At 41.9% G+C, this 22,263-nt stretch overlaps 1 protein-coding gene across 1 annotated transcript; it reads right to left on the bottom strand.

Moving 5' to 3' along the window:
- Positions 1 to 4,905: 4,905 nt before the first annotated feature.
- Positions 4,906 to 19,274, bottom strand: snw1 (SNW domain containing 1). The gene is made up of 14 exons (XM_084031067.1): positions 19,222 to 19,274; positions 18,550 to 18,703; positions 18,181 to 18,342; positions 16,864 to 16,959; positions 16,257 to 16,363; positions 12,963 to 13,067; positions 12,099 to 12,168; positions 11,934 to 11,999; positions 11,570 to 11,686; positions 11,204 to 11,345; positions 10,477 to 10,579; positions 9,942 to 10,059; positions 9,346 to 9,509; positions 4,906 to 5,701 (listed from the first exon to the last, which is right to left on the bottom strand). The coding sequence occupies exons 1-14, from the start codon at positions 19,233 to 19,235 to the stop codon at positions 5,509 to 5,511; spliced, it is 1,611 nt and encodes a 536-aa protein (XP_083887193.1). The 5' UTR covers positions 19,236 to 19,274; the 3' UTR covers positions 4,906 to 5,508.
- Between the last annotated feature and the right edge of the window lie 2,989 nt (positions 19,275 to 22,263).

Here is a 22,263-nt window from a genome sequence, read left to right as displayed (position 1 = left end):
TACACTGGCACAACACCCATTCATCATCATCATCATCATCATCATCATCATCATCACCGTCTTCATCATCTGCGCTCCACAGCTGCAGCCCCAACTCCGGTTCCAGCTCGCGGCAAAGTTACGCGTTTCCACGGACACAACAGGCTGCCGAGGGGCGACCAGGCATATACGCATTATATTAGCAGTGGATTGTTATGAAAAACAGGAGAGAGAGAGAGGGAGATGATCCAAGAGGTCCAAGTTTCAGTTAATTCAGTCAGGCTGAGTTTCCGTTACGCGTGCCATCCGCCTTTGATCTGACTTCAGATATGACGGGACAATCTATATAGATATAAATTCACGTGTTGATTCAATTAGTTGCATTAAATAGTGTTTGTTGTGATTATTTATTGCATTTAAATGTGCCTGGAACTGTGGAAACCTGCCTGTGAGGTCTCGGTGACGTGTGCGCACTGCGCGCCGTCAGCCAAACTTCCACTCCGCCAGCTGTGATTCGCCTTGAATGAATGGACTTTATTTGCGCCTTGCGCCGAAAGTAGACCAGGTTGGAGCTGGCGGGCTTTCGACGAAGTCTCGGCGAGGCTTTTTGCCACGAAACTTCTGCTACGCCAAGGTGAATCTGTGACGCGTCCCCCTGCTGCGCCGCCACACCCATCTTGGCGCAGGCGATCCACCAAACTGCCAAACTGACCGTGCGCAAGGCTGCGCGGGTCGAAACTTGCTCCGCCAATGTGCGCCACCCTGCGCTGCGCCACGAAACTAGGGCCCAAACTGTTTAAAAATACCACCCTATCCACTCCACTGGTGGTCGCGTAGACATTTAAAAACACAAGCTTTACATCCTCATATTGTGCCTGGACTTTCAATTAAAACACCTTATTTCCTCAGTGATGAAGGAAACGGGTAAAACATTTTTGGTGAATAAAATCCCCACCCCTCAGCTCAGACTGGACTTGTGACTCAAAACGACGTCCCCATTAAAAGCCCTCCTCCAGTCACTCTCATTGTCTGCTGTGCTGTGGGTCTCCTGCACCATCATCACATCCATCCTCTTCAACTCCATCAATTTAAAAAGAGATGCCTATTTTAAAATCAGCCCTGGCTTAAAAAGGAAACACCAGTGATAAAACATGTCTCTGCTCTAATAAAATGTTTAGTAGGATATAAAGCTGGGGCTGTAGTTGCCCTTTGAGTTTCTGGCCAACAAGGTGAAGTACTCACTTTGTCATGAACATAACCAACTCCTGTAAAACACATTTTGGCTTGGGTTATTTCTGGTTATTGCAGTTTTTTTCTGTCGCTAACAAGCGTTTGCCCAACCAGTTGTCACATTTTCAAAACTCTAAACACAATTAGCACAGCATCGGTTTTTTGTGGCCATACCATTCACACATTCCATGTCGTTTTCACACAATATGCAGTCAGTGAACACATTTCAACAATGCTTGTTTTTGTATTATTTACGAATGTTAACAAACAACATCCCACAATAGCAAAAACAATATTCCAAACCTTAGATACAGTATCAAAACCTCTGATTCTAGTATTCCAGTCTTCCTCCCAAAGTCATTCTTTAGACTTGTCGATAAACTGTTGTCTTCATTTTTGTGGAGTAACAAACATATAGAATTCGTAAGATATTCCTTCAGAGGCATAAAACAGAGGGGGGTATGGCTCTGCCAAATCTAATGTATTATTATTGGGCAGCAAACTTACAAAAAGTAGTTTATTGAATTCAAAGACCAGATACCGATTGGTGCCAACCAGAAATTAATGCGTGTATATCGTCATCACTCCCTGCATTAGTTACCTCTAAGCTCCCCCTTTCTCCAAAACAATACTCCTCATGCCCTATGGTAATCTCTACCTTAAAAATATGGCCACAATTTAGACAACATTTCAATCTGAAGGACTTCTCCTTTTATAGCCCCATTTGTAATAATCATGTTTTTCTCCCAGCCAAGTTAGACCCTGTGTTTGTCCAGTGGCAGAGGGCAGGATTAAGTAAATTCAGTGACCTTTATATAGATAGAACTTTCGCTACATTTGAAGCTCTTTCATCCAAATTTAACTTACCGCTCTAACCTGTTTCGCTATCTGCAGATTCGTCAGTTTATTCGTACCAACAGCCTATGCTTTCCTAATCTACCTCTAAAAACAGGAATAGATATTATCCTGCAAACTCCCACGCACCATAGAGGCCTCATCTCAGAAATGTATAATAGTATCACATCATTCAATAAAGTCACGCTTGGTAAGATCAGGGCAGACTGGGTGGAAGATCTTGGAATAAATATCTCAGACGCAACATGGGATGGTGCATTATATAGGGTGAATGGGTCAACCTCATGTGCTCGCCTTAGCTTGATACAATTCAAGGTTCTTCATCGCATCCATTATAGTAGAGTCAGACTCTCTAGGATATATTCTAATGTGAGTGAAGCATGTGAACGCTGTCATATCGCTAAGGCCGACCTGGCCAATATGTTCTGGTCCTGTAATAAATTGTATAATTTTTGGACTACAATATTTTAAACATTATCTGTAGCTTTCGGTAGGGATATTCAGCCCATTATTGAAATGGCTATATTTGGCATTCCAGGGGAGGGTATATCAATGACAAATTACAACTTTCTCAACTCTTCTGGCCCGGAGAAGAATCCTGCTGGACTGGAAATCAGCACACCCAAAGCCGCCTCCTGGATGAAAGACTTGATCCTATTTCTTAAACTAGAAAAGATAAAATATTGCATTAGAGGGTCGACCCAAAAATTCCATGATACATGGGCCCCTCTACTTTTTTATTTAGAGAAACTTAAAGTCCTCCCACAAAACTGAAAATCACGCAGGAATAAATCCTCTTGTGCTTGAATCTAATTGGAGACTCAGGGACCTCAGAAAGCAGTGATAATCACAAAAGGCAAATTGCGTACTTGTACTGTCTTGAATATCCGCGTCTTTTCTTATTTATTTACTTATCATTATTATTATTTTTTATTTATTATTTTGCTATGTATATATATTTTTTTCCAATATTGTGTATATATGTGTATATATATATATATATATATATATATATATATATATATATTCTTTTATCTTGAGCTTGTAACCTTTTCAGTGTAACATTTGATCCTCATTCTCTCAAATAAAAACATTTAAAAAAATATATATATATATATATAAAATATATCTCAGCTGATAATAAACAAACAATTGAATAATTGACACACAGCTGATTCCAGTCTGGCTTAGACTCAGTGGCAGGGGTTATTTTTTTCTATTACATTGACACTTTGAGGAGTGATGTTTTAGGAAAAAACATCACATGTTGTTGTTTTGTTCAGAATGCTCTTGTGTGTTTCATGGATATTTTGTTCAATGTAAGCAATACTGTTAAACTTTTTCTGTTCTATCATACTGTAAACAGTATTTCTACTGTACCTCCTGTAGTAAACAGTAAAAAAAACTGATTTGCTTTTTACTGGAATGCTTTTGAATGTGAACATTACATGTAGACATACAGTTCCCAACCAAGAAATGTAGTGTAAAAACGGTGGATTGCATGTTTTGCATGCAAATACCTGTAAAACCGAAACATGAAAGTCCATGCAATTTTTCTAATGTCAACAATAGCCAGTATTTATAAACCTGGTGTACTTTGATTGACTGCATGTACCTTGTTAAGTGAAAACAAGTGTTCTTTGACAGAATAATTTCATTTTGAGTCCGATTTCCTGTCTTATGTAGTCTGGTTTTCACCATACTAAGGTCAATCTTTTAAGATTGAACATTAGTCTGGGGAAGCTGCGCTTTGTTTCTACTGCTCAAGAGGCGGGATCAATGGGCATCGTTCAAATGACTCCGTACGCAATTGGATAGTCCTACAACCAATCAGAGCAACTTTCCCGACAACAACTGCTGCTTCGCATCGCTTATGTTTCGTCATCGTCACGTCACCGGCCAATAGCGTGCCAGGAGAGAATGGCCGTTTCTGATTGGAGCCAAAGATTCTGGCAATGTAACAGCGAAAGTAAGCCTGAGGGTGTCCAGCCTAAACTGCCGAGCGAAATCCAAATTTCCCGGAAGTTTCAGGCAGGGTTCACCCAGCCTAAGTGTTTTGGTAAAGTTAGTGTGTGCAGAGAAAGATGTGTTCTATTTTGAAATGAAGCGTTAGTATATATTTAACAAAATGTGTTTTTGTGAAGAAAATTATCTATTTGGCCAATTGTGTTTTGTAGGTGTGAGTCTGTGTTAAGAGTTTAGAAAAAGTATCTGAAGTTTAGGGTAAGTGCTTGTTAGCAATTGAAAGTTCTAAGGCTAGAATCTTCTTCCGATGTTGGTATAACATCAACACATCATCAACACTACACTAATGGAAGCTAGAACTACAAACAGTGCCATCACAGAAAACATCAATCATATGCATATAACAACTGTCGGAGCACCATTCAGGCGTAAGTGAAAGTTGGCACTGCAGAGATTTGTGAGTCTGCTGAGCTGTGTAATGCCAAGTTGATTATTTTCTGAAGCCCAGGAAAATAAAACTGTCAGACTACATGAATCATAATTAATTGTAATTAATGGAACCACTTTTGTTCTAATCATCGCATACGTCGCAGAGCCCATTTCTGGTAAAAAATGTCAGTACTCACAAGTTGTAATGGATGGCTTCTCTAAATACATTTTCAGCATTTAATCATCCATGTAAATGGAAGCATGACTGGGCATGTGATTAAAAGAAGGGCATCTACAGAAAGTCTATAGTAATTACACAACTAATGGACTTCTGACTATGTTGTAAAAGTTTAGAATAAGCATCTGAACTGCAGTGGAAAAAGCTGACGGGGAGAAAACTATTCCAAATGTGTATACCATAGAAAATGATCTACTCAATAAGAGGGATGCCAATTGCACATTATATCAAATTTATTCCATTGGTAGTAATGTACAAGAATTATAAAGCTGGTTTGCTTCACATCTTACAGACAAGTTCATACAACTGTACATACCTGCCATGAAACAGGAGCTTCAGCTGTGCTCACAAATACACCTGCGTTTAAATACAACTCAATGGGGGAATGTAGGGGATGAACAGCTCGAGTTCGTTGGGTTTGTATACTTTTAAAAAAAGAAGAAAAAAGAAAAAGAAAAACTAAACTACACATTTCCAGGTCCCAATGTGAGCTGACTTTGCAGCACTGGACAGAGAGGCGTTTTTAGATACTGAGGCTGAATTCACATCCAACAGCTTCTCCACTTCTGCGACATGTTAAGTGTTTCCTCATTCTATATAGAGCCGAGTAAACTTAAGTATGGGTGGGGGAAAAAAAAGAGAAATATATCTTTTACCGTCTCTCACAGTGAAAGCAAACAAAAAAAACAATTTGACAAATCATTCCTGATAGAGATTTGAGTATCTGAAACCCCCTCTCAGGCGTTGAGAGGGTGGCGTCTGCCTCCCCATCCACGGCCGTGCTAGCAGCCGCCTTACATGGCCGGCTGCTCTTACTCCTTCCTGCGTTTCTTGTCGTGGTAGTCGTCCTTTGAGCGGCTGCTGGTGGACGGCCTCTTGGAGCCGCCGTGCTGCTTGGCCTCCTCCAAGAACTTGTCCAAACCGAAGGGATCCTCCTCAAACTGGACGGGCCCTTCTCGCCTCTGCCCGTGGTCAGCACCTGAGAACTCTTTGTCTGGAACAAACCTGATGGAGGAAAGAGCAAAATCAGTTTCTCTCACCGAGTTGTCATTAAACTGTGCTCACTGTTTCTTTTCCTTTAGTTATGCTCAAAGCAGGAAATAGACGAAGCCTTGTATCGACAAGCTGACTGCCATTAAGTTGCTTCTTGTTCAAACGTTTTTTCTATGATAATAAATACAGGACTGGATCCAACGTTTCAGATTAATCGACGGACATGTTTGTATGTCTCAGGAAATGCGCATAGAAAATCAAAAGATTTGTTTTTGTTGTTTTTCACAATAGTGTAAGACCCTGCAGCCAGCCAAACCTTCCTGGAGGACAATGACAAGCTGGTGACTAAACATATGGGACAGGCTATGCTCGGCTAGTAGATTGTGGCACTGCTGCCCCAAGGACAAGGGCTCCTGCTGGGACATCATGTGTCTGCTTGCCTCGTGCCTCACAATAAAGCCGAGAATGACCTCAAAAGTATTCAGCCTTTCATTGTCATTTTAAGATTTGAATTGAGATGGTTTGAACTTCAGCAGTTCTGCTCATAGCCTGGGAAATATAACTGTCCTAAATTTGATAACAACGTGAACAGTTTTCAAACCACCCACGTTTAAAGAAAATGCAGTATCTGACCTCTAGATAAAAAACAACAACTTTTAAATGAAGTCGACTGGGGAAGAGGACAGACGGTTCCTACAGGACCGTGCTGTTTTCTGGATGGGCGCTGGGAGAGACGAGGTTGGAGCTGCAGCAGTGGATACTCCCTCCCTCACCGACTGAGACTCACTGAACTACTCTACTACTACATGAATAACTCTAGTAAAGTCACGAGTAAACTTTGGTTCTCATTTTTTCCCCCCGTTTCGTTTTGCTCACCATGATTGGAACTGTTTTTGTTTCTCAATCCATGCATACAGACAGAAATTAAAACTCTCTAAACATGTTGTGAGGACATCAAAGAAGTGGACCAGTGAAGCTGTGGAGGATCTTCAGGCCTACTTGGACTGTACTGACTGGGATGATTCAGGTCTGCCACAAACCGTCTACAGGGCAGCTGTGTACCATCACGCATTAGGACAATCTACAACAAGACGAGGTGACACCGAGTATGTATGTGTGGCCAATGTGCTTAGTTGCAGGTCACATGTCCTGCTTAAGTTACATTTGAGTAAAATGTCACAAATGCACCTACAAGACGAAAACTTTGTACCCGTATCTTAAGATGTTTGATTTGAAAGATCTTGTAATGAAGCCAATGATGCCGCTCATCAGTGAACCTAATAAGCCGACGAGCTACATTAATAACCCGATGCACAAATACGCTAAAGCCACCATTTATCAGACAGACAAGTGAGTCTCCATCACATCAGTTCATTTAGCTGGAAAGTCGTCAGCTGTGGGTCTGCCGATACAATCTGGCAGGGTTTCACCAACATACTCTTGCATTACGACTAGATTTGATTGTGGATTGGGATTGTGGTGAATTTCCATTCATAAAAAAAAAAACTGTCTAGGAAACAAATCGATTCATACTTAATTTATGGAGGGATTTTATCATGATCTTATTTAAGATAATTTGATTGTTCACTAAAAAAGGCTGTTCAATAAAATAATAAAACAGCGAAAAGATTTGACATTTTAAAGGTTTCATAGTTGGCCACAAAAAGGTGGCTCTCTAGCGCCACCTAGCGTGTCTTAGGCCAGCCCCCTCACACCGTAGCTCCGATTGACACAAAATTCGCCACACATGTGCGGGCAAGTGTGCTCTACAAAAAAGCCTCTTGGAGTACTAAAGTCCGCCTACCGAATTATTCCGCCATTTTGAATTTTGTGAAAAACACGTTTTTGCCAATTTTTTATAATATTTATTTCCTAAACCGTAAATCGGATTCTCACCAAATTTGCTGTGCGTCATCATTACACCAAGCTGGTCAGGTGCCATCAAAAGCTTTGTAAAATGTCGTTGCGTTCAGAAGTTATTAGCCAATGAACATTAGAGGGGCGGGGCTCTAGAAATCAATACACATAACTCCATAATCTTTAACCCAATCATCATGAAACTTGGAGTTTGTTGACATATGTCCCTGGAACATATCCTGAAAGTTTGATTAAAATTGACCACTCGGGGGCGCTACAGTAAATCAGCCATTTTAGGCCATTTTTGGCCATTTTAGCCAATTGTAGGCTTTGTATTTTAACGAACTCCTCCTACACCGTTTCATGCCAAACTCGCTGAGACTGTTCTAGAGGCCTCAACGATGCAAAATCATCGAAAGGTCTTACATAAGTCTAAGGGCGTGGCCGGGACGGCGTCCTGAACATGGACGAAATTCATGCTTCAACCACAAAAACACACCAGTCGAGCGTGACGACTTCACTCATCTGACACAGTGATGGATGCGACGATTCGGGCAAGCGACGACCAGCGCCGTGGCGGTGGCCTGGGACGACCCACGCCGTGGCGGTGGCCGGAGACGACCCGCGCCGTGGCGGTGGCCGGGGACGACCCGCGCCGTGGCGGTTGCCGGGGGCGACAGGCGCCAGCCGTGGCGGTGGCCGGTGATGACCCGCGCCGTGGCGGTGGCAGGGGACGACTGGCAACGTGGCGGTGGCCGGGGACGACCCGCCCCGTGGCGGTGGCCGGGGACGACCCGCCCCGTGGCGGTGGCCGGGGACGACCCGCCCCGTGGCGGTGGCCGGGGACGACCCGCCCCGTGGCGGTGGCCAGGCCAGGCGGTCCGACACGTCAGGCGGTCGTAGCACTAACCAAGTTACGTGCCATGCGAGGGCCCGTTATCACTGCTCGCAGTTTTAATATACCTTACTTTCAATTATAAAATATATAATATTGTCATTTATATTAATCCTCCACAAACACATTCATTTATTTTTTATTCTAAAATGAGTCAGACATGTACGACGGCATATTAGGGCCAAGTATATATATATATATAATATATATATATATATATATATATATATAATATATAAATAGTGTTTTGTTTTTTTCAAGCAACCTCAACACAACCACAGACGCCGATGCTAACAACTGGCATTTATGCAAACTAACTTCCCATGAATGTCGCTTTTATGGGCCAAATTGTCTTATGGGTGTTTGTTGATCCGGTGGTTTGGCTAAGCTAGCGGTAGGTAATAAAGGAAGTAAACACGTAGCTTGACCCGGATGTTTTCCGTTGCTATGACAACAAGTGAACGCTACCGCTAGCTTTGCCAATACACCGGATCAACAAACACCCATAAGATGACAATTTGGCCCATGTAAAATTAACCAACAATAACCATCAACAGCCATCACCCTAAGGACCTTAGCAAAGTGTTGTCACACGTTGGGATGGATTAATAAGAAAGATAAAAGCGACAATCATGGGAAGTTAGCTAGCATAAATGCCGGTTGTTAGCATCTGCTAAAAGAAAACACAATCTTTCTGACTTTTTTCTCGTAAATGTGCCACTTTTTAAACTCGTAAATCTGCAAGTTTTTTCTCGTAAATTTTCCACTTTAATCTAAATTCTGCTACATTTTTCTCAAAATATTACCCCGCTCCGTAATTTTTTTTATTTTTATACTTGGCCCTAATACGCCGTCGTAGACATGTATAATGGTATTGCTGATGTAATAAAACTGCTGGAAGTACCTGTTATTGTGCATGAGTGTGTCAAAGTCGTCCGTGTAGGCGTCCTTGTCTATGTTCTTGCTGGGCCGGTAGATGTTCGAAGCCATGTCTCTGCCGCCGCGGAACGGCTGGTCGTACACATTGTATGTGTCATCCTCACCACCGGCAAAACCACTATCCATACCCTGCAAGAGACGGGAGAGAAAGGAGGAGTGGCTTTTAGAGAAGATGCACAGCATTGTTAGAATTAAACCATCTGAGGAAAGTTTGAAAAGAAATTGCTTAACAGCCTGTTTGCCTCTCTTTTGTATCCAAGAAAATGATAAGTTCCTTCCTTGTATTTGGATATTATATTACACAGTAACATTATGAAAAAGCATCATCTATTTTTGTCCTGCAACTGAGGCTTTCAAAGCTGTTCACTGGAGGGGAAACTCCACCTTTTTATGCAGATACATACAAGATCTTAACTGTCTCTTATGGTACATATTTACATCCTGTTAATCTACTTTGAAAAGGTTTCCTGATGTTGTAGAGCTGGGTATTCAGGCTTGTACATGTTCATATTGTTGTCCAACACCAATGATTCCATTCTATATTGTATGATGTATCCGAACCTTGCTCTGATTGAAGAGCCGCTGGTCGTACTGGGCCTCACTGGCAGATCGAGGATTGGGCACGCCCAGTGCGATGAGCTCGCTGATGTCCCTGTCCTGGTCTCTTTGCAGCTTCGACCTGGGACACAGAACGTCGGAAATTAAGCAAAGATTGTTGGGAGAAACTTATGACACACAACAGTGACATAAAAACGTAGGAAAAAACAACTGCAGAAATGTAGTTCCATTTCCACATTTCTACAACAAATGCTATATTTTTTGTGCCATCTCAAAGTGAAGTCAAAGTTCATTTTAAAAAACACAAGGTTTCTGCTTCCTGACAGCTAGTATTGCGATTATAATGAGCTCTCCTCTGAATTTCAATTTGAGTGTGTGTGACTACTGCCTCTGGATCCTGCTGTGTGTATTCAGCATTACTGCTGGCCCCATGAATATTCAGAGTGCATCTCTCTAGCTGTGCGTGTGTGTGTGTGTGTGTACACGGAGAGGAGTGACTTATTTCACATGCAGTGTGTTTAAAGTGCGTGTCCAGCACCTCTTATCAGGAGCCGCCCTGGAAATGTTCCTGTCGTGCTGTCTCTCTTTCCTTCTGTCATGGCGGATCTCGTCACGCTCCCTGACCTCGCTGTCCTCGCCACCTGTGACGTGAGACAGGGCAGATGGACAGATGAGAGAGTAAAAGGATTGCAAAGAAACAAAGTTTTTTTTAAAGAAATAAAACCATGAGGAGAGGAAGACAGGATGTGAAATGGTGCAGTAGAAATGCAGAGGTGAAAAGAAAGAAATTAAGGAGGATAAGAGTTAATGTTAGGGATTAAGGAAAAAACAGATGGTATAGGATTGGAAGAATCATGGGGCAGGGTTTGACACAACATGAGAGGGAAGCTGAATAGAAACTCATCAGTTGTCAGAAAACTTGCAAAACAAAAACATATCCGACAGATTTTGAACTTGTGATAGGATTGTAAATTCAGATTCACATTCAGATTTAATGTGGTCAATGGTCATTCAAAAAGCATGCACAAAAACAAGACATGCAGCACTGATTTCTGTTCTCAAAATACACGTGAATTATCAGAAGGGAAGCAGGAACATCATTTCACAACACTGGCAAGGTGAAAAATGTGTTGCGTGTTGCTTATGGCACTCGTGTTACAGATTTGGAGCTGGCAACAGAATCTGCTCCAATCACTCAGAAAACCACACACAATGCTTACAAATAAAAACAGACAACCTTTGTGGCTGTTCTCTTTAAGACTCACCTTTGTCCCCGTGACTTTTAATCCCTGCCCTGCGGTCTCGAGCCATTTGGGCCAGTTCCCTCAGTTTCTCTTCCTTCTTTTCCTTCTCCTTCTGGGCCATCTTCTTCTCCACCTGGGCTCTCATCTCCACTGCCTCTCTAGCCTGGAAACAATCAGTATTTCAACATTTAAATATGGGTAAAAAGTAGGTATCTCCAGAGACCCCACTACACACCATTAACATCACACATAAGCCACGTTATTATCTTATTGCCAGTTTAAACATTTTGCAATGTAAAATGGATCCGTCAGTCAAGCAGAGACTGACCAATACTCAATCAGCTGACTTTACGACCACCAGAAAAAAGTGAAGACAGGGAGGAGTACCTTTCTATCAGCGATGTAAAGTGCCTCAGCCAACTTGGCAAAGTTTTCATTGATGTGAACCGTTTGCAGCCCCCTACCATCAGCAGCCAGACGTTTGTCCAGAGGAATGGTGTAGCCCTGAAAGATATTAAGCACAGAGAGAATAAATAAAGAAGAAATGAGAGGAAAGAAAGAAGTAGGGCAATGAAACGGCAACTACCATTTCAGCCCTAAAAATGAAATATTTATGCAAAGTAACACTAAAAAAACGATATGGCTGGAAAACAAAACACATGCCTCCATGTCATATTCACACTATGCTTGAGATAGAAGAGACAGAAAAAAGCAAAGGTTTCCCCATAAATTGTGCTGTCAGTCACATTACCTTGGCGTTTTTCCAGTTGGAGATGCATGGAGGAATCTTCCACTCCTGCTGCTCCTTGACTGTCATCTACAACAAAGGGGAGTCAAACTGCTAAACATGACATCTTTTGCACAACGCAAGCAAATTCACTTTTATTTTTTATTACAGCATTTCAGCCAACAGTACCTTTCTGCTTGGGGAATGCATCACAGGAGCCGGGGGGGAAGGAGGTCCTCGAGGAATCTTCTTGTTGATCCTAAAACAAGGTTATACCCAACAAATATCTTCAGCATTTTTTGTCAAAAGGTTGATTCAGTTGATCTTGAATACAAACAGATGTGTTGGTACTAAATTCTAACAACATAAGTTAACAACATTAAAAATGGGCATTCTTCATGCAGAACACAAACAGATGATGAACACCTGTTCACGTTCCCCCACTATCGAGCTGATTTATGACTGAAAATACGGCTGATGACTGTAGGACACAGCGGGATTGTGGGCTGGGCTTAGGCTCGTGGTGCGAGCAGTACCGGAGAGGAGCTATACCAGAAAGTCCTTTTATAATAAAAATGACTGTGATGCTGTGATGTAGACGACTTACAACACACGTTTTCTTTCTTGCTACCTGGACACTTGCTCACGTTACGTCAGAGACTTACTAGGACTGTCTGTTTACCTATATACTGCAGTTGTTGATATATTTTAATTTAACACGTTTGTTCATCAGGTTATTGTTGTAGCTGGGCAGCTTATTAGGCTCCATGGTGAGAGGTTAACACAGCGCTGCTGCAGCGGTGTCGGTGCAGGTGTATCTATCTGTAGTTTTATGAGGCTGCTTGTTTAATGATTGTTCCATCTTTTTTTATATCTGAATATCCCATCCAGAGAGCCAACAGCGTTGATGCGTTTAAAAAAATGTACACTTAAATTCCACAAATGAATCATCTTGCATTAATTTTGACAGCCCTATTACTCATACACAAACAGTTACAGCCCTGTTAAATACCCTGTATAATCTAAAACTGTCAAACCACTCTTCATACTCACTTGAAACGGGGAGGTTCCATCGGATCTTTCTGCATTTCCACCATGCGGATCACCCTCTGTTTGGCCCCCGAGTTAAAAGCCACTCCCTGCTGCGATGGGGTGTATCTTGGGGAGAAGGTGAAGAAATGTGTCACCATACATAAAACATTTACCTTTACACACACATTTACATATGCAGGAAATTGAGAGGATAATTCAAATTTCTTAACAGTCAGTACTGAAGGGTTACATAACATCGAGTGGCATAACTGGGATCCTGTCTCATCACTACGTTCAATCCTACAAGATAGGGCTGAACGATTTATCATTTTCTGACCGAAATTGCGATTTCAGACAACGCGATCATGTGATCGCCAAAGCTGCGGTTTTTGCAGCGCTCCTGACTCACCCAGGATCTGTTGTCAACTATTTTACACATACATGCCGTCCTCCGACCATCCTGCCAAGCTCACCAATCAGACTACTCGTAAGCAGGTCACGCTAACCAATCAGTATTAACCTGCTCCGTATTTGTAATTAGTCAGAAATGACTTCAACTGGACCAGAAGCGGAGTTAGGGGATTTAATCGCCAAGAAAAACAGCACGTCCGTCATTGGGAGTATTTCGGGTTTGAGGCTGCAGACGTGCACCAGAAACGGGTACTGTGCAAAACCTGTCGCGCTAAAGTTGCAACATCCAGCGGAAACACAACCAATATATACCGGTGATATAATCTCCCGCGAGAGGGTGCATTTCACAGCAGGGGCGCTGATTACGGCACAACACCGGCACTTGTAAAATCACCACAGACATTTGCATGACGCGTGCATGACGAAAAAGTCCGGTAAAAAGTCCGGTGACTATGATGATCAGGCCCACTGTAGCAAACAGACTACAATTACAGCATCTTTTGCCAGTGTAACTCCGTACGATAAGAGCAGCGGAAGACAACGGAAAGACGGATTTAAAAACCTCCTCCGCACGCTGGACAGATATACGATTCCCTCCCGCACCGACCTCTAACAGGTTGCCGTCCCGCAGCTATACGCGGAGTGTAAAGAAAAAGTGGTAACCAATAAATGAATGACCCACCTATTTTAATGTCTGACATATTTTTTAGAAGGGTCATTTTATTTCAATAACAGTTTTTGTATTTGATTTACAATCAGGGTTTCCCGCAGCGCTTTCCTGTTAAGGCGGCCGCCTTAACAACAAAGGGCTGCCGCCTAAACTAACGTCTTAAAGAAAAAAAAAAAAAAGAAAAAAAAATCCATATACTAGCATTATTCGCCGCAGTGTTTCCCCTACCATTGTACAGGCCGGGCAGGGCCTCCAGGCATAGGCGTAATTTATGGGGGGGATGGGTGGGTTGCAACCCACCCAATAATCCAAACCAGCCACCACAACCCACCCAATTTGATATCATAATTATTGATATTGAATGTTAAGCATTATAATCACAACAGTGTGGTAGATTTACTCAATTTACCAGTAAAATATAGTGACGTTTGTCTGTGCCCCCTCCCGCTCTGAGATTTGGTTTCGCCCACCTTGCCGGACCTGCGCTTCTCTACTGTCTCTCCGGTCTCTCCCCGCATCAGCGGTGGTATGAAGAAAGCACGCGGAAAAAAAGCAAAAGAATAAAAGTATCTTCCCAACAGGAGGTAGCTACTGCTAGGGCTCCAGTGCCACCTCTCACGAGTCAAATCATGTTACTGAACAAAAGTTAGTTTGTCCCCCCCCCCCCCCCCCAGCCGGCGAGTTCGACAGTGCGTGTGCGTATAGCCCCGTTCACATACGCCACTACTCGCCACTCGCTTTCTCGCTGAATTCTACTCGCTGGCAAAAAAAAATTCACTGCCGCCGGCGACTTCAAACGGCAACTATCTGTGGAACTCTCTGTTGACGTCAACTGTCGATCATCTCTATTCTACATTGTGATTGGTACTCGCTTCACTCACATCGCAGAAAGTTAAAATAATTTGATCTCCGATCGACCACATCGCATCGCCTGTCCTGACCACATTCCACTAGAACACATTCACATTAATTGACAGCTGTCTCTCAGAGATGGGCGAGTGGCGACGTATGTGAACGAGGCTTTAGTCAAAACCAAAACACCAAGGAAGGCTGAGGAATAGTCACCCACTTATATTATTATTATTATTATTATTATTATTATTATTATTATAATAATAATAATAAACAAATTGTGTTTTAGTCATTTTTGTTTTCATCTTTTCTTGAATGCTTAAACTCATCAACCCCATTTAGTATGTCAACATTTGTATCAGTACCAGCAGTTTGTCAGAAATTGGTCAGTAATTGATATGTCATATTTTGTTTCTCAGAATTCACCAAATTGATGCATTAAAATGAAATTATTTAAAATTTTCTCCCGGGGGGGCATGCCCCCGGACCCCCCTACAGGATCGCAATCCCCCCACCATAGTCTCCAAAGATATATATATATACACCTGCTTCACAGGCGGAAATCTCAACCCCCCCAATGTTCAACTCAAAGTTACGCCCTTGCCTCCAGGCCAAAAAGAAATTAATATATGCCAAAAATAAGCCACCTATCAATTCATTCATAAATCAATAATCATGTACATGGGGGGGAGACACCCCCTGTGGGGGGAGGATTGTTTTTGATAAGCTGTGGAACTCTGAGTTAACCTATTTCTACCTGAATTTCTATGAACTATTAAGCTGTTGAGTAAACCCATAACTTATATTTTACTTCATAAAATAAGACATGCACTCATATGTCGTTGTAGTGTTTTACAGTATCTGTAGCTATTAATGTGATGCTCATCATCCCCCCCCCCCCCCCCTGACAGACACCACCTTAACTAACACATTTTCTGGGGGAAACACTGACAATTCAATTATTACAGTTAAGGATTTTTGCACATTTTAAGACAGTCAAAGATGGCTCTTTTAGTTCATTTGTAATAACTGCCATTGGTCAAGGACTTTAAAGAATGAACATACATGTTTCTTGTTAATAAATTCATTTGGAAGCAATTTTTAACTTTAGTCCTTGCATTAGAGTAATAGCATTCAATGTTTTAATGTTACTGTACATTGTGAATATTGCACTGAAGCTTGATTTGAAGGAAATCGTGAATCAAATCGAAATCGCAATATCTGTCAGAAAAATCGCAATTAGATATTTTCCTAAAATCGTTCAGCCCTACTACAAGATGTCAAAATAGCTTTATATGAAGCACAGTTGTAAAACAATGCTATATTCCTTATTGAGTTGATTTGTTGTAAAATTGTTCTAATAATTCAATTCTAATACATACCTAATATACTGTGCAGGAGCTTGTTTGTCGGCAGCTCTTACAGGCATTGCAGCAGCAATCTTTTGAGACACCTGCTTGTCCAGGGCGCTGCGGGTCTTCTCTGTCAGCTACAAAGAACACACGACGACCACCACAGTTAGATATAGACCAATTATCAGATTTAGCCAATCTGAATAAAGGTAAAAAAAACATAGCACTATTAGAGCAATAGTTATGTGATGAATTTATCATGAACGTGTTCTAGTCCTGCTCGATGTGTAAAGTATCCTGAGATAACTTCTGCTGTGATATGACACTGTAATTAAGTGTAATTGAATTGAATTTCCCTTCCGTCTGTTGATCACCATGGAAAATGGAATTAGGTCCAAAACTTCTATTTACAACCACGAAGGCTAAAACCTACTTTAGACAGCTCTGCAAACCACCCACCCACACGTTTATTATTTTAACATAGTCGGGACCCCCTAAAATGAATACTGACTGCTCTCCGTGGGTAAATGGTGTAAAGAACATTATATTATCTTTAAGTAGTCGAATCATTAGTCCCATGAACAACTTCTGATGGCAACTTGCCTGTAACTTTTCCCATACACATCACAATGCTTACCTCTTTTATAGCCTCCTCATCAGGCTTCTGTAGTTCTGGAGTGTCTTCATTCAGGACTTCCTTTGGGAGAAGGTCTGTGTACTTACTGAAGATCACCTGCAACAATGACAGATGAGAAATGCTTAGAAATAAGTCATGAATCACATCTGGAAATGAGACTACAAAATGTTATCATGCGACTATATGCCTTTACAGCTGTCATGTGACCAGTTCTTTTAGCCAAATGTCAGGTTTTAACTGCTGGCAATTGCATTCAGTCTTCAAAAATCCTAAAAGTAGTGTTCATTTGGGTAGATTATCATGCTGAACACAATGTGTAAGTATCCTAAACATATGTTTAACCCTAACCCTGTGCAAGGCTTACTTCCAGGGATGGTATACAAAAATATGGCATCCCTGTAGCCATCTATTTAAAGCAAGCAGACCTAGGGCCCGTTTCACAAAGCAGGTTCAACAAACTCTGAACCTAACACTGAACTCTGAGTTGACCAACTCTGAGATGGGCAACTCTGAGTTTTCGGTTTCAGAACAGCAGTTTTGAATTAGTTCAGTCAACTCTGAGTATGTAAACTCTGAGTTACGCGCGTGCCTGCCGACTCTACAATTCCCGTAGTTCACAAAGTAGCCCAATGAATGAATTATCATTTTCATTGGGTGCAATCCCCCCAGACACAGAAATGAAAATTAAGCATAAGAATATTGCGCAAATACATTGACTAAGGCATATGATTTTAATCATATTTCACATATTAAACAGTAAATATAAGCAGATATTTCAACACAGGAATGTACTTAAACATTTCATAAATCTCCCGTTAGCAAATAAACTATCTCTGCAAAGAATCTGGTTGCGGATTATGTCCGCAATATGAAATGTTGAAAATGTCGGAGAATATTGTTTAGATAATATCTAATGTGATTGAAAGGAAAGGTAATCAAAATCCTCTCCCGACGCAAAGCTGCTAGAATCACTTTTATTTCCATATCGATTAGGTTGACGATGAAAGGACGGCACATTTTTTCAGAGTTGGTTCAGATTCCGGAAAAAGGCAGAGACATGTAGGGAGAAACTCAGGGTTTGTTGAAGCAAACCTGCTAGCGAGGTTAGGTTCACGGAGTATGTTACCCGGGTAACTGACTCAGATTTATGCTGAACTGGCTTTGTGAAACCGAAAAACCAGAGTTTCCCTCATCTCAGGGTTAACTAACTCAAGGTTTTTACTAAACCTGCTTTGTGAAACGGACCCCTAGTCTCTCTGACAAGTGGTTTACTGATAGCGTGATATTTATCATGCTTTAATTTGTATGCCTGTATACCTTTTCCTTGCCCTGTCCTTGTCTGGCGATGGCATCATATTTGATCTTTCCTTCTGCATCGACCTGCACCGCCAGGGCATTGGATGTTTTCTTCTTCCTACCCATCTCCAGAGGAAACTGGGCCATGTGGATCTCTGGGAATGATCCGCCATCTCCAAAGTCCTACAGAGACAAAACATTTACATCAGAAATGAGAAGATTGGTGTTGACTGGTCTTGCATCGCCCTACAGCTACCCGTCAACATTTAGTTTGCCATCCATGAGACAAGAAACACCCCAACCAGCACCACACACAATCAGAAAAAACGACAGTGTTTATCATGTTTGAGATTTTATAAATGTATTTAATGATTAAATACACTGACATACCTCAAGTGAACGGGGCACCCAGCCTTTTCTGTGTCCATACGGGGGGGGCTCTCTGCGGGACGAGACCAGGGCGGTGGAGTAGGACTTCTGGGCCCGGAGCTTCTCCTCCGCCTCCAGCTGGTCCTGAGACAACTGGGTCGGCGCCGGTAAAAAGCTGGACACAATAATAAACGTGTAGAGCATTAACGAGCCTCGTTCACCGTTTATTAACGTTAGCCCGAGTGCTGTAACGTTAGATTCTAGCTAGCGTAGCCGACAGCGGCAGCACATACCATAACGTAACTTTAACGTTAAGTGTTAAACGCATGGCCAGCTAGCTAACGTTAACAGCAAGGCTAACGTTACACATCGTTACAACTTATATGAACCACACAGAACCATGTAGCTAACACACAGATAGTATACAGTCGTTTAACTTGTGTTGTTGACCATAGCAGCGTGCAGCTAAACTAGCTAGCTAATGTCAAATGTTTAGCTTACTTACAATGTTAGCTTGCTAGCATTAGCTGATGCTATTAGCTTCGATAAAAACAAAGAAACGACAGTCGGCAGACCAAAACCATCATTGTGAAACTTTAAAGGTAATCTAAGCATCGCATAACATCAATTAGAAACGATATATAACACAATTTCACGGGATGAAAACAAAAAAGGCCTGGTCGCAGTACTCACCTCGCCAGAGACATTTTCCCCTTTCTTCCTTAGCAGTGAACTGGGCATGCGCGCATTGCCTGGTGCTAAACACAAACGACGCACATGCGCGCGCACACGCATGCATGACAATCATGATAATATAATGATAAATACAAATAATAATTTATAAACACATCATTTATGATACTAATAAGAATAAAAACAACAACAAACATAATAAATGTTATTTATATAGCGATTACCACCGGTACCACTGATGCGTATACTCTCCACATCTTAGCTCCTCTTTCAAGCTTCTAGTGTTCTTTCATCCTGACCTTGCTGTCTCGTGGGATAGCTCCATCTATCACTACTGATGTCCTCTGTTTGTCCACCAGGTATGTACTAGGAAGCAGGATTTGGGCTTAGCGAGGTAACTTCAGGGTTAACTAAATCTAAAAAAAAGCAGACTTTATTAATAGAATAGCCACAAACAGAGGACTACTGCGTGTAAACACAAATTCGTCAAACATTACTTTTTTTAATGCAAACTTTACTTGAGTAAAGATGATTTCTGTGGTTTTAACTTATGCTGGCCAATTATGGTTGATTGACAATCATTTATGGTGATTTCTCACTACTTTCCTGAGCTAACTCTGTAGTCACAATTAGCATTATTACTGTAATGTATTGCCACCATTTGTCTATCAAATTGTGGTCGTCACAAAGAAGGTTTTAAAAAGCAAGAATATTGTCAATTCATGTTCATTGTTATGAAGCTAAATCAGGCCCAATAGTTTTGATCGTTTGAAAAAAGATCATAATTAGCTAAAAGCATGGATTTTGAAAAATACAATGTAAGCAATGTATTCAAACAAACAAACAAAAAATATAGCAAGAAACGTTTTTTTTTCAAGTTAAATATACTTTTTAATTTCTGGCAATCTTTTTTTTTTTTTTTAATCACTCTTTCATGGAAACAGGCAAAAACATACACAATGTAAAACCCAACAATACACTGACCAATAGACAGAACACAACCTAACAACACAACAAAACATGACTGAAACAGGACAGAAAAACAAAACACACTCACAAGAAAAATAAATAAATAAAAACAAGAACAAACAACACAACCACAAAAACAACAACACCAAAAAGGATGTAAAACTACTCAAATTAAATTAACAGTTACTACTTAGTGTACTCAAACGTAAGTTTTTCCCATTTTTTTGTTATGTATTTCCATATTGTCTTGATTCGTTACGATCATTTTTTCCAAAAGAAATTGGCGTCGCACTTGGTTTTTAAAAAAATCCAGAGGGGTATTCCATCAAACTCACTAAGCGCAAAGCCGTGTGAGTTTCAATAAGCCTCGCTACCTTTAGCGAGAGTTGCGTTCCATCAACGTGACTTGAGGCACTCTCCGCTAAGTAACCATGGGAATTTATCCGACCAAACTAGCCTGCCCCGGGGCAGGCTAACCATCAGGCTTACTTTAGCGGGGGTTTCCGCTAAAGTAAGAAGGCCGTCTGTCGGAAACAACTGCACCAGCAGAAGGTTCCGCCAAGCCTAGTCCTCGTGATTTCATCACGTGAAAGACCAAAAATTACCAAAATTACATATATGAAGTACAAACAGACTATATTTTCATCAAGCGTCTAAGAATACATGCTTGCAATTAAAAAAATATGAATAAAATGTTTATTTTGTTTAAGACCGACTGACCATATCACTATCTAAAGCCCCCAGTTGGCTGAGTGGTGATACTCCTGCCCCTCAACGTGGGCATCCCAGGTTCACATCCCAGTGAGGACATCTCATGTGTTTTTTTTTTTTTTGTGCTTGTATAATTGTCTTTAGATCAGAGAATTAGACCAACATTTTACCTTCACTATGATAAATATCCATCCATCCATCCATCCATTTTCTTCCGCTTATCCGGTACCGGGTCGCGGGGGCAGCTGCCTGAGCAGGGACGCCCAGACTTCCCTCTCCCCGGACACTTCCCCTAGCTCCTCCGGGAGGACCCCAAGGCGTTCCCAGGCCAGCCGGGTGACATAGTCACTCCAGCGTGTCCTGGGTCTTCCTCTGGGTCTCCTCCCGGTGGGGCATGCCTGGAACACCTCCCGAGGGAGGCGTCCAGGGGGCATCCGATACAGATGCCCGAGCCACCTCAACTGGCTCCTCTCGATGTGGAGGAGCAGCGCCTCTACTCCGAGCTCCTCCCGTGTGACGGAGCTCCTCACCCTATCTCTAAGGGAGCGCCCCGCCACCCTGCGGAGGAAGCTCATTTCGGCCGCTTGTATTCGGGATCTTATTCTTTCGGTCATGACCCAAAGTTCATGACCATAGGTGAGGGTAGGAACGTAGATTGACCGGTAAATTGAGAGCTTCGCCTTTCGGCTCAGCTCTCTCTTTACCACGACGGACCGATACAACGACTGCATTACTGCAGCCGCTGCACCGATCCGCCTGTCAATCTCACGTTCCATCCTTCCCTCACTCGTGATCAAGACCCCAAGATACTTAAACTCCTCCACTTGAGGCAGGAACTCCCCCCCAACCTGGAGGGAGCAAGCCACCTTTTTCCGGTCGAGAACCATGGCCTCAGATGATATGATAAATATGTCATACAATTTTCCCAAAACCCAAATATAACTTGCAAAAACATGATAGGCATGAAGATGTTATTATTAATAGCATGATATAGATCCCAATGACAAAGGCATTGCTGCATGCAATTTTCCGCCGCATAAATTCCTTTCAGGTGAGTTAATTAACAGGTTCATTGAATGTGTTCATTGAATTGTTGAGATAAATAAGTTGGTCAATGTAGATGCATTTACTAGGCTTATCTTAAAAAAAAGAGAGAGAGAGAGAGAGAGAGTTCCGGCAGAAGTTTTGCAAAGTTATATAGTCGGCCGCGTGTAAAGCCGGCGCGTTACCTCTACACTATCCTCACGTTCGAGAAAGCGTTGTCAGTGTTATATTAGAACATGTTACTCTTAACGGTATTTCCGTATTTAATCGCTCGGCAATTCTTGCCCAAGCAGCCTCGCAATTTTTATTTATCACTAC

Source organism: Eutrigla gurnardus (genome assembly GCF_963514095.1).
Source record: "Eutrigla gurnardus genome assembly, chromosome: 16".
In the NCBI taxonomy this organism is placed as follows: Eukaryota; Metazoa; Chordata; class Actinopteri; order Perciformes; family Triglidae; genus Eutrigla; species Eutrigla gurnardus.
This window is presented reverse-complemented; position numbering and strand designations above follow the sequence as displayed.